Source organism: Petaurus breviceps, unplaced genomic scaffold, assembly GCF_028583685.1.
Source record: "Petaurus breviceps papuanus isolate PSGF00001 unplaced genomic scaffold, PetGlider_PUasm1.0 90895, whole genome shotgun sequence".
Lineage (NCBI taxonomy): Eukaryota > Metazoa > Chordata > Mammalia > Diprotodontia > Petauridae > Petaurus > Petaurus breviceps.
This window is the reverse complement of record NW_027187372.1, coordinates 33,920,663-33,937,249: the sequence shown is the minus strand read 5'-3', so window position 1 is coordinate 33,937,249 and position 16,587 is coordinate 33,920,663. Positions and strand designations below refer to the sequence as shown.

The following is a 16,587-nucleotide window of genomic DNA, read 5'->3' as shown; positions in this document are numbered from 1 at the left end:
ATCCAACCTGGTTCTCACCTACAATTTCACATTGGCTTTGAGGTTCACCAACTAATAAGAACCTAAATGTAAGAGTAAAAAACAGTTCTGTTTGCTTCTGTGTGAACTGTAGGGCAGTTCAGAACAACAGGGGCTTTAATATCAAAGAAAAGGGAAGTATGGAAGAAAGTCCTGCTGATAGATGGAAGGAAGTCAGTAAATAAATAAGGTCATAAAAAAGATAGATTTGCTTATTCCAAAATAAAGATTTCTTCACAACCAAAGGAATAATCTAAAAATTCTTGAAAGATGACAGAAGTAAAATCTTTGTGATAAATATTGCTTATAACAATCTAATAATAACCACTAAATATCCTTTGGGAAATGGGCAGGGTCTTTTAAATTTTTATCACTTCTTTGTAGATTCTAGATATATTCTAGATATAGTGAGTATAGAAAGGATATTAAAAAAAAATTTCCAAGGAGGTAGGAAATAAATTGCTATAATTACTTGAAAATTTTTTTGAATTCCATTTTATACACTCACCTATATAAACGACAGAAATAATAATATCAAAACATCCAGAAAACATATACAAGAAACAGTACCAAAGAAGACAAGTTAAGAAGTTGTTTCATTACTATCATCTTGTTAAAATAAGGTACTGTCTCTTTCCTATGTAAGCAGTCTGGTTGCTGAAAGGGCAAAGAACTTTTGTGCACAAAAAAACTAAGTGAAGTTGAAATTTAATTTTAGGAATAGAAATTGAACGGGGAAAAAGGATTAAATAATTTTGTGAAGGATGTAGGATACTACCCCCATTTGAATGTAAATGACTGGATTGCCAAAAGGGGCTTTCTTGATAAAGGTAAAGCAATTTTTAAATTTTACTTTATTTCATTAAATATTTCCTAATTACACTGACAAAGCTTTTTAGCATTTATGAAATTTTTGAGTTCCAAGTTTTCTCCCTCAGTCTTGAAGCCTTACTCTCTTCCCTGAGAAGGCAATAAATTTGATTTCAATTATAAATATGAGGCCATGCAAAATATATTTCTATATTAGCCATGTTGCAAAAAAAAACTCAGTAAAAATAAAATAAGAATAAAGTTTTAAAAAAGATGCTTCAATATGCATTCAGAATTCATCAGTTCTGTCTCTGGAGATGGATAGCATTTTTCCTCATGGGTCATTTGGAACTGTCCTAGATCATCTTGATCAGAGTAGTCAAGTCTTTCACATTTGGTCATCCTTTACAATATTGCTATTACAGTGTACAATGTTTTAGTGGTTCTGCTCACTTTACTTTGCATGAGTTTATATAAGTTTTCCCAGGTTTTTCTGAAACTGTCCTGCTCTTCATTTCTTATAGCCCAATACTATTCCATCACAATTATATAACTACAGCTTGTTTAGCCATTCCCCAATTGAGGGCATGATGCCAATTTCTAATTCTTTGCTAGCACAAAAAGGGCTGCTATAAATATTTTTGTACATATAGGTCCTTTCCCCTTTTCTTTGATCTCTTTGGGATACAGTCCTAGTAGATGTATTGCTGGATAAAAGGGTATGCCCAGTTTTATAACCCTTTGGGCATAGTTCCAAATTATTCTCCAGAATGGTTGGACTAGTTCACAACCAGTACATTAGCATCCCAATTTTTACACATCCCCCCCCCCGCCCCAGTATTTGTCATTTTCTTTTTCTGTCATTAGTTAGTCTCACTGATGTGAGATGGTATCTCAGGGTTGTTTAATTTGCTTTCTCTAATCATATTACTATAGATAGCTTTGATTTCTTTATCTGAAAAGTGCCTGTTCACATCCTTTGACCATTTATCAACTGAGTGATGGCTGTTATCTTTTATAAATTTGGATCAGGTCCCTCTATATTTGAGAAAAGAGGCCTTTATCAGAGAAATCTGCTGCAAAAATTTTTCCCAGTCTAATTTTGGTTGTATTAGTTTTGTTTGTGCAAAAGCTTTTTAGTTTCATGTAATCAGAATTATCTGTTTTGCTTCCCATAATGCCCTCTATCTCACTGATGATTTGTTAAATTTCTTTTTCTAAGATAGGGTTATTTAATTATTTATTTCCTCTTCTGTTAATCTGGGCAGTTTATATTTTTGTAAATATTCATACATTTCACTTAGATTGTAAGGTTTACTGGCATATAATTGGGCAAGATAACTCCTAATAATTATTTTAATTTCAACTTAATTTGGAGATGGATTCACCCTTTTCATTTTTGATACCAGTAATTTGTTTCCTTTCTATTTTTAAGTCAAATTAACCAATGGTTTAACTATTTTACTGTTTCCCCCCACAAAATCATTTCCTACTTTTATTTATTAGTTAAATGGGTTTTTTACTTTTAATTATTAATCTTTTCTTTGATTTTTTTGGGGATTTCCATTTTGATGCTTAATTGGGAATTTTTAATTTGTTTTTTTTTCTAGTTTTTTTAAATTGCATGCCACATTCATGCATTTGCTTTTGTTAAAAATTGATTATCTGAAACAAAAATGAAATTGAGGAAAAAGTTACCCAGCCATCTATGATTTAATTTGCAAAGTTAGTATTTGCATATTAAACTAGGTCACCTGACTCTTCAGAGGTCAGAGACAAGGAGTAATCTACAGAGATGATTTTTATAACAAAAAAGAAGAATTGGAAAAATTACAGAAACTTGTTTTGAACATAATGTGATAGGACAAGGCAGGTCACCTGACTAGTTAGCTTCTCTCAGACTTTCTTAGTTTTATGCAAGATGTCCTCACAATCAGGTGGTATCTTTTATAACCAGAAAGTATATTGGGAAAGAGGAATTTCTGGTCAGTAGTTAGCTGTCTCCACCCATCTTCCTTAGGAAAGTCCATTACTCAACTTAGACTATAGTTCAAGAAAAAAAGGGGCTTATTTTCTGACTAACCTTTCTCCAGTTGCTAGAAAGGGGAAATTATCCTCTGGTCAACCCCTGCTTTCTATTAGAAAAGAGGGCTTAGCTTTATAATATTATGATTATTTTATTGTTCTAAATTATTTGCTACTAAGTGATAAAGTCTTCTCAATCTATCTATTCACTAAATCTATAGGTAACCCTTAAGACACTATCTATATTAGTCTGGCTTGGCTATTAGAGCTAAATTTTCCAAAGAAGGAAGCCTAAACCTATAATCAAATTAAAAAGAAATCAAATTAATTTTAAAAATGGCTAATTTCTGTTCACTCTTTCTCTCTTTTATTGATGTATGCATTTTCTCTTAAGTACTGCCTTGGCTACATCCCATAATTTCTGGTATGTTATTTCATCGTTGTCATTCTCTTTAATGAAATTATTGATTGTTTCTATGATTTGTCATTTGACCCACTTATTCTTTAGAATTAGATTAGCTTTCCGTTAGCTTTTAATCTTTGCTTCCACAGTCCTTTATAAAACTTAATTTTTATTGCATCATGGCCTGAAAATGGTGCATTTAATATTTCTGCTATTCTGTATTTGGTTGTGAGGTATTTATGCTCTAATATATGGTCAATTCTGGTTCAGGTGCCATGTACAGCTAAGGAGAAGGTATAATCTTTTCTATTCCCATTCAGTTTTCTCCCTATGTCAATCATATCTAGCTTTTCTAAGATTCTATTTATCTCCTTGACTTCTTTCTTATCTATTTTGTGGTTAGATTTATCTAGCTCTAAGAGGGAAGATTTGAGACCTTCAACTAGTATAATTTTACTGTCTATTTCCTCCTGAAAGTCATTTAAACTCTTCCTTTAAGAATTTGGGTGCAATGTCATTTGGTACACGTATGTTTTGTATTGATAATAATTTCATTTTCTATGATGTCTTCTAGCAAGAGATAGTTTCCATGCACATCCCTTTTAATTAGGTCTATTTTTGCTTTTGTTTGTCTGAGATCAGGATCACTATTCCTGTCTTTTTTTTTTAACCTTGGTTGAAGCATAATAGATTTTGCTCCAGCCCTTTAAGTCTGTGTGTGTGTATGTCTCTCTCTCTCTCTCTCTCTCTCTCTCTCTCTCTCTCTCTCTCTCTGTCTCTCTGTCTCTGTCTCTGTCTCTCTCTCTGTCTCTGTCTCTGTCTCTCTCTCTCTCTCTGTCTCTCTCTCTATCTCTCTCTCTCTGTAAGTGTGTTTCTTGTAAACAACACATTGTTGGATTCTGGTATCTAATACATTCTGCTATCTGTTTCTCTTTTTGGATGAGTTCATCTCATTAATATTCACAATTATGATTACTAACTGTGCATTTCTGTCCAACCTGTTTTCTTCTGTTTATCCTTCTCTCTCTCTCTCTCTCTCTCTCTCTCTCTCTCTCTCTCTCTCTCTCTCTCTCTCTGTCTCTCTCTCTCTCTCTCTCTCTCTGTCTCTCTCTATCTCATGTTTCTTCTCTAAGGTCTGTTTTGCTTCTGACCAATGCCTTCTTTTATCTGCCATTTATCACCCCACCCCATTCCCCTGTTGTGTAAGATAGGCTTCTATTATCAATGTGTGTGTGTATTTTCTTTTTTGAACCAATTTAGATGTGAGTTTCAAGCATTGTGCAACCATCCCACCATTTCCCCCTCCACTATAAAAGCTCTTCCCTGTGTGTCCCATTTTTCCTCTCTTCCCCCTTCTCTCAGGCCATTCTTCTTTCTTGCCTATGCATTTTTTGGAATCATTTCAACATAATGGGCTCATTCCTGTACCTTCTTTCTATGTAGAATCCTTCCAACTGCTCTAATAATGATAAAGTTCTTACAGGATACATGAATCATCTCCTCATATAGAAAGGTAAACAGTTTAACCTTATTGAGTGCTTTATGATTTCTTTTTCATATTTACTTTTTTATGCTTTGCTTGAGTCTTGTGCTTAAATATCAAATTTTCTCTTCTGCTCTAGTCTTTACATCAGAAATGCTTGAAAGTTCTCTATTTCATTAAATAACCATTTTTTTCCCTTGAAAGATTATACTCAGTTTTTCCAGGTAGGTTATTTTTGGTTGTGATCCCAACTCTTTTGCCCTCAAGAATATCATATTTGAAGCCCTCCAATCCTTTAATGTGATAGCTGCTAAATCTTGTATGATCCTGACTGTGGCTACACAATATTTAAATGGTATCTTTCTGGTGGCTTAAAACATTTTTTCTTTGACCTGGGAGATCTGGAATTTTGCTTTAATATTCCTGGGAGTTTCCATTTTAGGTTCTCTTTCAGGTGGTTATTAGTGGATTCTTTCAATTTTTAGTTTATTTTCTGTTTCTATAATGTTAGGGCAGTTTTCGTTGATAATTTATTGAAATAAGATGTCTAGACTCTTTCTTTTATTATGGCTTTCACAGTCTAATAATTCTTCAATTATTTCTCCTTGATTTATTTTCCAGGACAGTTGTTTTCCAATGAAATATTTCACATTTTCTTCAACTTTTTCATTCTTTTGATTGTTTTTATTGTTTTTTTTTATGTCTCATGGAGTCTTAGCTTGCCCTTTCCAATTTAAATTTTTGGAATTATTTTCTTCAGTGAGCTTTTATTCTCCCCCCCCCCCCGCCAATTTTTCTTTTTTAAAGTGTTATTTTTATCAGTGAATTTTTGTATCTCTTTCTTCACTTGGCCAATTCTGTTTTCTTGAGTATTTCTTCTTGTGCCCCTTTTACCAAGGTGTTAATTGTCTTTTCATAATTTTCTTCTTTTGCTTTCATTTCTTTACCTAATTTGTCATCTATCACTTTGAGTTTAGAAAAAATTTTTTTAGCTCATCCAGGAATTCTTGTTGAGCTTGTATCCACTTCACATTTTTCTTTGAGGCTTTGCTTGTGGCTGTTTTGACTTCATTGTCTTTCCTTTCTTCTGAGTTTGTGTCTTGATCTTCCCTGTTACCACATCAGCTTGTTATGTTCAGGTTATTTTTTTGTTGTTTGTTCATTTTCCCACTCTATTTCTTGATTTGGAACTTTATGTTAATATTGGGCACTGTTTTCAGCTTGGGGGTGGGGAGGGACTCCTCTCAAGCTTCAGGTTTTTTCACATTGTTGTTTTCAGAGCTAGTTGTGGAGGTCTGGAAGTTTTCTGTGCTTCCATGGTGGTGTGATCTGGGGAGAGGTGTGGTTACTGTTCTCTTGGTCCTCTTGTGATCCTTACTCAGGAAAGGCTCTTGATTCCTTGAGATAGCAATTGATACTGTTCCTTAGGGCCCCTCCTCCTTTGGAACCAGAAACAATAACAATACTGTTCCTCAGGGTCCCTGATCCCTTGGGGCCAGAAATGATACTGCTCCTCAGGGATTCCACTCCCTCTTGATTGAAAGTGCTCCTCTCCTCCCTTGAGCTATAATCCAGAAGGGATATAGGCAATAGAGTTGCCAAATAGAGTCTTGCCCTGTGTCTAGTGCTAGAACAGGGGTCCCTTATGATTTTCTGATCAGCGGCCAGGTCTCCTTACCATGTCTGGCTTGAGCTCCCAAGGTTGCGCTACTTCTGTTACCACCACCTGGTCTCACCACTGGCATTTCATCCACATGGGCCAGCCTCCATCCTTATGTCATAGAGCTCTCTTTCCAACCTCCTAAATTATATTTGGCTGGAAGAATGTCTCACTCTGACATTTGTTGGCTCTGATATTTTATAATTCAACCTGAGGCATAATTTTAAAGTTGTTTGGTGGGAAATATTGGGAGAGCTCAGTCTTACTTCTCTACTATACTCTTTTAGCTTCATCCCCAGAAAAAGATAAGGAAATTTTAAAAGTACCCTGAATTTTTTTTTTCTATAGAAAGTATAATAAAGGAAGGGAAACCTGTGGATAATTGCTAAATTCACTTGTCTAGGAAATTGCTGGCTTTCCTCAGAAATCAACAGATTCTCCAAGGGCTTAGCATTTTATGAATTCTATTTGCAATTCATTTTTTTTAAGTTCTGTAAATTTTTGGAGAAAGGAAGCCAGGTGGAACTGGGACCCCCATCCTAGATTAAAACCTTCACAAGCTAATTTAATTATTTTCAACTAGACAGGTTACTTCTCACCAGGACTTTCCTATACCCACTGAAGAGAGGGAGAAGAGAGAGTTGAGACTTCAAGCGGTCACTTCCTGAGCCTGCCATAATAACTGCTACTGGACAGCACTTAAAAGATATTTTTCATACTGCCTTTTTCAGTTCTTTTCCTTCTTTCTAGAGCCCCAAGTCTGCTTTTCTCCAGAGAAAAACCCTTCAGTTCTTTCTTCTGACTGTCTTAAAGCATGATCTAAGGTCCTTCATTATTCTGCTCACCCTTTTTTGAATGCTTGCTAAAAATAACCAATATCCTTCCTAAAGTGTGTCAATTAAAACTCAATAAAATATTCTAGACTAAGACAAAGAACAGTAGTTTGAATCCTGACCCTGAACACTAACTATCTGTACATCCATGGGCAAATCACCTTACAAAAGAATTTACCTATAAGCCTTAAAACACAATAAAAATGTGAGTTATTACTATTATAAATTTCCTGGCACTGCACATTTTCAAAATGAAGAGTGGAATACCATTTGAGGAGATCCATACTTCAAGTATGGGTTGGGCTACATGACCTCTCAAATCCCTTCTAACTTGGGGTAAATACAAACTTCCCTTCAGTAGCAGGTCTAAAGAGACCAGTTACTGAACTCTAAACCTGAGACCGGGGAAAACAAATCGAGTGATGTCTGGTGTGGGAGAAGGTATAGATTGAATGAAAATGAATGAAAAAGTTTGACAACAGTTATAAAAAAGGTTATAAAACTTTCTTTTTTAAAGAACAACCTGGTTTATTTTTTATTGTAAATTCCCTCAGTGAGGGAGTCTGTTCCCAAAGCATCATGGGAGGTATAATCTAGAACCATCTACTAAGGACAATATCTTCCTGACACCAAAACATTATGAGAAAGTGGTGGACTGGATCTCAGAAGAGGATCTTTATGCAAGTTTACTCTCTAAGAATCCCCACAAAGTTAACTGAGTTCCCAAGATTTAATTAATTGAAAATCAGTCCAATTATGTCCTTTAAATGTAGGATTACCCCATGCTATCTATTCTCTAAAAACTAGACTTAGTCACAAAGAACTAGAAACAAAATAGATACTCATTGATTGGGGGTAATAACTAAACAAATTGTAGTATATGAAAATAAAGGAATATTACTACATTACAAGAAATGATGACTACGAGGACTGCAGAGAAACATAAGAAGACATACAAACTGATGAAAAGTGAAGTAAGCAGAACCAGAGAAAACAACATACACAATGACTAGAATATAAATGAAATGAACAACAGAATGACTGATATTGTAATGACCAATTTTGTCCTTAAAGAAGATATGTGAAAATGAACTTTCCTTCTTTCTTTGCAAAGTTATAGGATCATAGATACAGATCACCACATATAATTTAGTATGTTGGACTTGTTTGATGAATCAAACAGTTTTGCTGAACTGTTTTCTTTACCTCTTTTAAATTTTCTATTATAAGAGGTGGCTCCCATGGGGTGGTGGGGATGGGGAGAGGAAATATTGTGAAATATATGGGGTGTAAAAACACAAGATCAACAATAAAAAATTAATTATAATATGAAATCATTCTGAACCAACTAAGATTGATGAAATGCATAGCATACAAGTGCAATAATTAGCTTGAGATCATAATAACAAAAGTCATAAAGAACTTCAGGCTGCCCTAATATAAATACAAGTAGCCATTTCACATTTTTGGTAAAGGAAGATTTTAGAATTTTTAAAGAAAGAATTCTTAGTAACTGTAGACTATAGAGAATTAAAAATAGAAATTTCAATCTTATTTTGGTTCTTCAGTCATTTATCAATGATAATAAATATAATGATACATCAAAGTTAGAAACTCACCCTTTATCACAACTAAAAGAAATGGTTGAACCAAATACAATGTCCTCCTTGATAATAATATGACCATTGGTTAGGTCTCCAAGGTTAGGGCACCGTTTTTCTAGTAAGAAATAAAGTTAGAATTAGTTGTCATTTCACATAATATGAAGCACACGTTAGTCTTTAAATCAGGGCCATAATTATATTGAGATATATGGGATCACTGGGTCCCAATTAAAAACTCTTCCTCATGCCTACCAATTGGGAAATGGCTGAACAATTTGCAATATATGAATGTAATGGAATACTAATGTACGATAAGAAATGATACGCAGTTAGATTTCAGAAAAACCTGTAAAGACTAGTATGAACTGATGCAAGGAAAAATGAGCAGAACCAAGAAAACATCGTATATAGTATCAGCAACAAAAAGCATTGTTCATAGTATCAGCAATATTGTATGATGATCAACTCTGAATGACTTAGCTCTTCTCAGCAACACAATGATTCAAGACAACTACAGAGGACCCATGATGGAAAATGCTATCCACATCCAGATAAAGAACTGATGGACTCTGAATACAGATCAAAGCATACTTTTTTCACTTTTTTTCTCTCTATCTGTTCTTCTTTCACAACTGGGACTAATATGGAAATATGCTTTACATAACTGCACGTATATAACCCATATCAAATTGCCTACCATTTTAGGAAGGGGGGGGGGAGGAGAGAGGGAGAAAATTCTAGAACTAAAAATCTTGTAAAAATTAATGCTAAGGGGTGGCTAGGTGGTGCAGTGAATAGAGCACTGGCCCTGGAGTCAGGAGGACCTGAGTTCAAATCCAGCCTCAGACACTTAACACACACGCACACACACACACACACACACACACACACACACACAAAGACCCTATGTGACCTTGGGAAACTTATTTACCCCCATACACACTCTCAAAAAGAAAAAAAAAAAAAAAAGAATGCTAAAAATTGTTTTAACATACAATTGGAAAAAACAAAATACTAATAAAAAAGGAAATTCTTCCCCAATCAAAACAAAACAGCATGCTTATTAAGATATTTCATAATAAATAACTAAGATTATTTAAACATTTGTGAAGAACTTATCTGTTAAAGCTCAATTCAAATGCTGCCTTCTCCATGAAACCCTGTCTAATTCTTCCTCCTTGCTTTATTTCTATCAGGGCACTTTGTTACTCCCTAATATACTTATCATATATTGTGTATAGTACAGCAGTTTGTGCTGGTGTCTTATTCAGCTACTAGGTTATAAGCTTCATAAGCATTGGGACTGTGTCTTATTTAAACTGCATATTACTTTAGCACTTAGAAGAGTTGATACCATTCCCTTATGTGTATTCTCTCTCTCTCTCTCTCTCTCTCTCTCTCTCTCTCTCATTCATAGAGAGGATGTTCTGGGTCATGGGTAATATAGTCATGGGGAAGAAGGTGAGCAAAGGCATAGAGAGCTAGAAAATACAAAGTACATCTGGTAGTGGGGGTGGGAGAGCAGGGTAAAAGGCAAAGAGTTTGACTAATTTAGACTATGTGGAAGGAAATAATATGAGCTAATGCTAGAAAGATTGTATAAACCCAGATTGTCTGGGTCCTTGAATATCAAAAAAAGGAATATGAACTTTACTTGAGCCACTGAACATTTTTGAGCAAAGGCAAATATAACTGGGAAGAATGCAGGGGCTGGGTTTTTTGTTTGCTTGTTTTTGTTTTTGACAGTGATATAAGGTACAGACTAGAAAGGGGAGAGACTAGATGTTATTGCTATTGTCTGGGCAGGGCTGGGAATAGTGGTGTATAGCTGTAATTTCTGCCATTGGGAAGGCTGAGGCTAGTGGGTTGCTGTAACTATGGCGTTCTGAACTGCAGTAGACACCAAGATAGTCAGGCCCTGGGAAGAGAGCACCAGATGATCTAAGGAGGGAGAAGTGGTCCAGTTAGAAATGGAGCTAGTCAAAGCTGTCATGTCAGTCAGTACTGAGATCTAATTCATGAGTGGCCACTGCACTTCTATCCTGGGACAGATAGGGAATTCCAGTCTTAAAACAAAACAAAAACAAAAAACTTGTAATGAAGGCCTGATTCTAGGTGGTTGCAGTGGGAATAAAGAGGAAGGGATCATGAAAAAGACACTGAAATTAAATCAATAGGAGCTGGTAAATGGATAAGAGAACTAGGTGACAACTGGAAAATAAATCTAACTTTCCAAACACTGGAGACTGGTTGAATGGTGGTACCAAAGACAATAATAGTGAAGTTGCAAAAGAGCAGATTTAGGGGGAAAAGTGATAACTTTGGTTTTTGACATGTTGAATTTGATGTGCTAAAGGGGAATCTAGGGATGTGTGTATCTCTCTTTTTATATATACATACACATATAAAAATAAAATATCTATCATATTGTAATATCTATATAATAAAATCTATCTAAACATAGATATGGATATTTTTGTTTTATATATATCTAGACATATTTATCTACGTATCTGGACACAGATATAGATATATATTTTGTATATGGATGTGTGTGCATATATGTCTATCACTAAATAAATATTTTTATTATCTATGTCTGTCTGTCTCTTTCTCTCCCTCCTGTAAAACTAAGGAGATTCTGGTCTGGAGCCCCTAAGAATGGTGAGGGCTAGAAATAATGATTTGAGAGTCATCTCCACAGAGATGATAATTAAAACTTTAAGAATGGAGGAGATTACAAGGGGAGGAAATGCAGAGAGCAAGGGAGGCCATAGATAAGCTCTGAGAGAACACACATATATTTTTAAAAGCACAATAATGTTCTTTATGACAGCTTCTTATTTAACCTTCTTCCTACTTCTGCTATTCCTCTGACATGGTGTCTTGAGGCTACATAGCATTTCTTGAGGGGAGGGTGTTTTCTTGATGCTGTCTTTCTTGCACATTACTGTCATTCCAAGTATCTCTCATTCACCTGAAAGAATACTCCTTTGGAACAAAGAAGGTAAACAAAACAAACCGGTCCATTTGTCTGTCACTGTATGACTCACTCTGCACTGAGGGAAGAGTTGTATATTTTGTAAGTTCTCTGAAGTCGAGGTCATTGTAATGTAATAACCTCTCTCTGATCGTATCAAATATGAATTCGAATGAATGAATGAATGAAAAGTATTTATTAGGTTCTGAGCACTGTTCTCAGTCATAGGGCTACAAATACAAAAATGAGACAGTCCTTGCCCTCAAGGAGCTTATATTCTAAGAAAGAAAGATGACACATACCCAGTAGTGGTCTCATTGGGTCTAAGATTGTGAACACTTAAGCCATTTTTCCAGTATAAGATACTTTTGTATGTGAACAATTTTTTTCTTCTGAAAGGGGCAGAAAAAGAACATTTTGTATCAGTATCAGAAGAAACATACATCCTTAGATAAAAATGTTAAAGCAAAAGAAATATTTGTTCTGATGACCTGAGAAAAAACTGCTCCATTATATTATATTATATTATATTATATTATATTATATTATATTATATTATATTATATTATATTATATTATATTATATTATATTATATTATATTATATTGTATTGTATCATATCGTATTGCACTATATTGTATTATGTTATAGTATTGTATTATTATTATATTATGTCATATTATATTTATAATATAAATAAATATACTGACAGGATCTATTTGAAGACAGAGGCCCGACTGACTTTAAGATGGCTTCAGGATGTTGTAATTCACTAGCTCATTTACATATGACTGTTTTCAGAGTTTTAAAGATTATATCTAAGAAATTATAAATCAACTAACTGTTTAGAAGACATTACCATGGAGTCATATCTGATGGGTAGGTGGGCTTTTTAGTTTCATAAAGCAGATGTAGAGTACTGCTTTTGAGAAGGCCTTGACTTGACTGTTAGAGACTATATGAGAAAGGCAACAATCAGATAAAATGGAGGCTGGAGGGGATGCTGAGTGCAGGAGAAGTAGGGGACGAAAGACGGAAAATAAGAAAGAAGGAAACAGGAGGGGCTGTTTACAAAGGACGGAATGAAGAAGAGGCTGACAGGCATGTTCTGGGGCTGTTTTACTGGGAACTAAGCTAACTGGAAGAGCAGGATCACTTGATGGAGATCTGACTGGCTGGAGAAAAGCTGAATCAACTAAGAAGTCAGGAGTACAAGGGATTCTAGAGAAGTAGCCAGTGAAATATTAAAGTGGGTTAAGGAACTGCAGGTCACATTCAACAAGCATTTAGCAAGCCCTTATTTATGTGCATGGAATAGGATAAGCCCTGAGGATACAAAAAAAAAAAAAGCAAAAAATGCTATTGCAAAGAGCCAAGAGTAGATTTAGTATTAGTCAAAGAGAGTGAAAAGTGAAGGGATGGAATGTTCTAACCAGAGAAAACAATGTCAAAGTGTCACACCTTGGAGATTTTAGAATTCTAAGAGTTAGTGAGTTCTAAGGCATGACCAAGCGACTGTTAACTGAAATATGGCCACTAGGGCTAAGAAATTTGAAGACATTAATGATCACATTGCTAGCAGGGTCATCATTTTTATGTCCCCCATTAACTATATCTTTTTTTTTAAGCAATTGGGGTTAAGTAACTTGCCCAAGGTTACATGGCAGTTTGTGTGTGTGTGTGTGTGTGTGTGTGTGTGTGTGTGTGTGTGTATTAAGTATCTGAGGCCGGAACCAATCCCGGGTCCTCTCAATTCTGGGGCCAGCACTCTTACTCACTGCACCCCCTAGCCGCCCCCATTAACTATATCTTGAAGCCTCTTAGTACATATTTATTACAAATGGCCATGATTAGTACATATTTGATAAAAACTGCAGTTATGCCAAAATCTAGTATTTATTACTTTTTACCTACTTAAATAATCCTGTATGTATACAAAAGGTAATTTCTAGCTTGCTAATTGATCACCCATGCCCTGCCTTCTAATTGTGGGATAGATCATAGGTCCAGAGGTGAAAGACACCTCAGAGGCCATTTAATCCAACCCCCTTGTGTTATAGATGAGGAAAGTGAGGTCCTTCATTAAGTGACTATCTGAATTGAAGTCCTTTGACTCTAGAGACAGTACCCTTTCTTTTGTATTGCACTGGGTCATCTTTTCTCTCTTTGTACTTTTCTCTTGTCAAAGTCATCAACTTCCATGGGTTCAGTTATGATCTCTATGCTGATGACTCTTGAATCCATAAATCCAGCCCTAAGCTCTCTCCTGAGCTTCACCAACTGCCTGTTGGATATTTCCATCTAAATGTCCCATAAGGAGTTCCAACTTAACATGATGAAAACAGGACTTACTTTTCCCTATCTTCCCCCCCTTTAAAAAGAAAAAGGAAAAAAAAAAGAAATAGGAAAGCAGGAGAGGAGGCAGGGCAATTGGGGTTAAGTGACTTGCCCAAGGTCACACGGCTAGTAAGTGTTAAGTGTCTGAGGCTGGATTTGAAATCAGGTCCTCCTGACTCCAGGGAGCATGCTCTACTCATTGTACCACCTAGCTGCCCCCTCTTCTTCACTTTCAAAGTCAACCAGTTGCCAAGTCCTGTCCTTGCAACTTCTATAATGACTCTCATTCTGCCCACTTGCATGTATTCACATGCCTCTTCTTACAGTTACCTCTCAGAATTCTTAGGTTCCTTCAACATTCAACTTAGAGGGCCCTAGAGAAGCCTTTCCTAATTTCCTGATCTCCCCCCCCAATTCTCTCTTCATTTTCTGATGTTCTTGTATTTCATTATCTGAGTAAATGCTGTATCTCCCCAGAACAATGCAAACTTCCTTCAATATCCTCAAGGCCTTGAATGTTAAGTACTTAGTTAATGATTATTGAATTTAATTGAAGATTTGTTTAAATTTTCTGACAAAAATCCATAAATTCTGACACATAACACACTCAATTTTTTTTTCATAATGGCTAAATTTCATGTTTTCATACCAGAAAATGTCTTAATTCATCTATTTGCTAAAATAAAACCAAAGGGTTTAAATGCAGGAACAGAAGGAGTAAAAACTTCTTTTGAAAATTAATTGAAAAGGGAAGAGTAAAAGTTTTAAGCATACTAACTTTCACAAAATTTGGTTGCCTCAGACCACTTTCCATCTGGAAGGCATATACGTGTAGGAGACAGTTTACGGTCTCTTACATAACCAGGTCGACAGGTATATGTCACTTTGGAACCCTCAGGAAAGGTTTCCTGGCCTCTAGAATCCTCTGTCATCATAGCAAAGGGTAACCATTCTGGGACATGACAGACACCTACATGGAGAGAGAAAAAGAAGAAATACTAGAATGTACACCTACAAACAAAAGCCACTTGCAGGTCACTTCTTTTTTTTTTTTTTTTTTTTTTTGGCAGGTGCTATTATTATCCCCTTTTTTCTTTTTTTTTTTTAATGCTTTATTAACTTCTGATTTACATCATCCGTTTCCGCCAGATTTTGAGTTACAAATTTTCTCCCCATTTCTCCCCCACCCACCGCCCCAAAATAGCAGTCCCACAGGATATCCCCTCCTCCAATCTGTTCTCTCCCACATTTTCCCCCATACCCCTTTCCACTTTTCCAGTGGATCTCTATGCCTCAGTGCCTGCACATCCCACACACACACAGGTCACTTCTGATAGAGAAAAATTCCCCCTTGGAGGACATCCCAGACTTCACCAATTCACAGCAGTGAACCATTTAGTCATTGAGCTGACGTGTTATTTTTTTCACCTGCTGGGCAAGGTGGGTTGATTTCTCAATGAGTATGGTCTCTTAGTTTTGGAGATACTCTCCTGACCCACGCCAAACCCTGCCCATGTACAACATTCCCTAAAATAGGAAACTCCACATTTGAAAACAAAGCTCCAGCTACCTGCCTGCCAATGGTCAGATCCCAATTTAAACCTGCTACTGCTACACGATTAACATTGAAACAGATTTTTTTTGTGCAGTCGTCAGGAGGAATTGGGGTGGATTTAGTTTGTTCGTTTGTTTTTATTGGTGGTACCCTGATCCTTTCTCCCGTTAACCTCCTCTAGGGAGGCCAGCAGGAGTCCAGAAAACTCCAGGAAGGAGACGAGGACCATCCAGTCTTCATCCTCCTTCATCCCAGGCCTCTCCGTTGCCATAACGACGGACCCCCTCCCTTCTCTCCCCTAGCTCGGTCTGCGTCTACCTTTCTCTCTCCTCCCTCCTCCCTCATTCCCCTGTCCCACGCTCCCCCTCCAGTCTCTCACCGCGCGACAGGGGCAGGTCCAGCAGCAGCAGCAGCAGCAGCGACGGTGACAAGCAAGGTAGCCCCAGCACCGGCGGCGCGCTCCGGGGCTCGGAGCCCATGATAGTTCCCGGCTGAGATGCCCCTCGGGGTGCGCCGCAGTGCGGAATGCAGAGCAGAGCCCGGACGAAGAAGAAGGCGGCTGCTGCTAGGCCCGCACCTGCAAGGGGCATCTTTGGTCCTGACAGCCGGCCGCTGGAGTAAGGGCGGAGGCCAAGGCCACCTTAGTAGCTATGGGCGCTGGGCCAGAGCCTGAAGAAGCCGCAGCCCGTGGGGGCGGGGCAGGATGGACGCCCCGCCCCCGGCTCGTCTCGGTTCCCTGCGTTCTCTGCTGTGCTGTACCAGGGAGGTGCCCGCAGCGCGCCGCACCCTCCACCTCCACCCGGTCCCTGTGCACCGCCACTCCCTTCCAGGGCCAGCCGGGTGAGGTACCCTCCAAGGGCGTAGCACGCTGCAGCTCGG

The 16,587-nt window shown here is 37.0% G+C and overlaps 2 protein-coding genes across 2 annotated transcripts in view; both read right to left on the bottom strand.

The window, feature by feature from the left end:
• The window catches only part of LOC138151217 (complement decay-accelerating factor-like), a 16,415-nt gene extending 28 nt beyond the window's left edge, over positions 1–16,387 (bottom strand). The window contains exons 1-4 of the mRNA XM_069074741.1: positions 16,088–16,387; positions 14,932–15,123; positions 8,852–8,951; positions 1–62 (exon numbers count right to left, since the gene is read on the bottom strand). The exon at positions 1–62 is cut by the window's left edge and continues 28 nt beyond it. Coding sequence (XP_068930842.1) covers positions 1–62; positions 8,852–8,951; positions 14,932–15,123; positions 16,088–16,298 — 565 coding nt within the window. The 5' untranslated portion in view covers positions 16,299–16,387. The remainder of the gene's footprint in view (positions 63–8,851; positions 8,952–14,931; positions 15,124–16,087) is intronic.
• LOC138151257 (uncharacterized) overlaps positions 1–16,587 on the bottom strand; it is a 102,224-nt gene that overhangs the window by 40,579 nt on the left and 45,058 nt on the right. Inside the window, exon 11 of the mRNA XM_069074772.1 lies at positions 16,312–16,576. Coding sequence (XP_068930873.1) covers positions 16,312–16,576 — 265 coding nt within the window. The remainder of the gene's footprint in view (positions 1–16,311; positions 16,577–16,587) is intronic.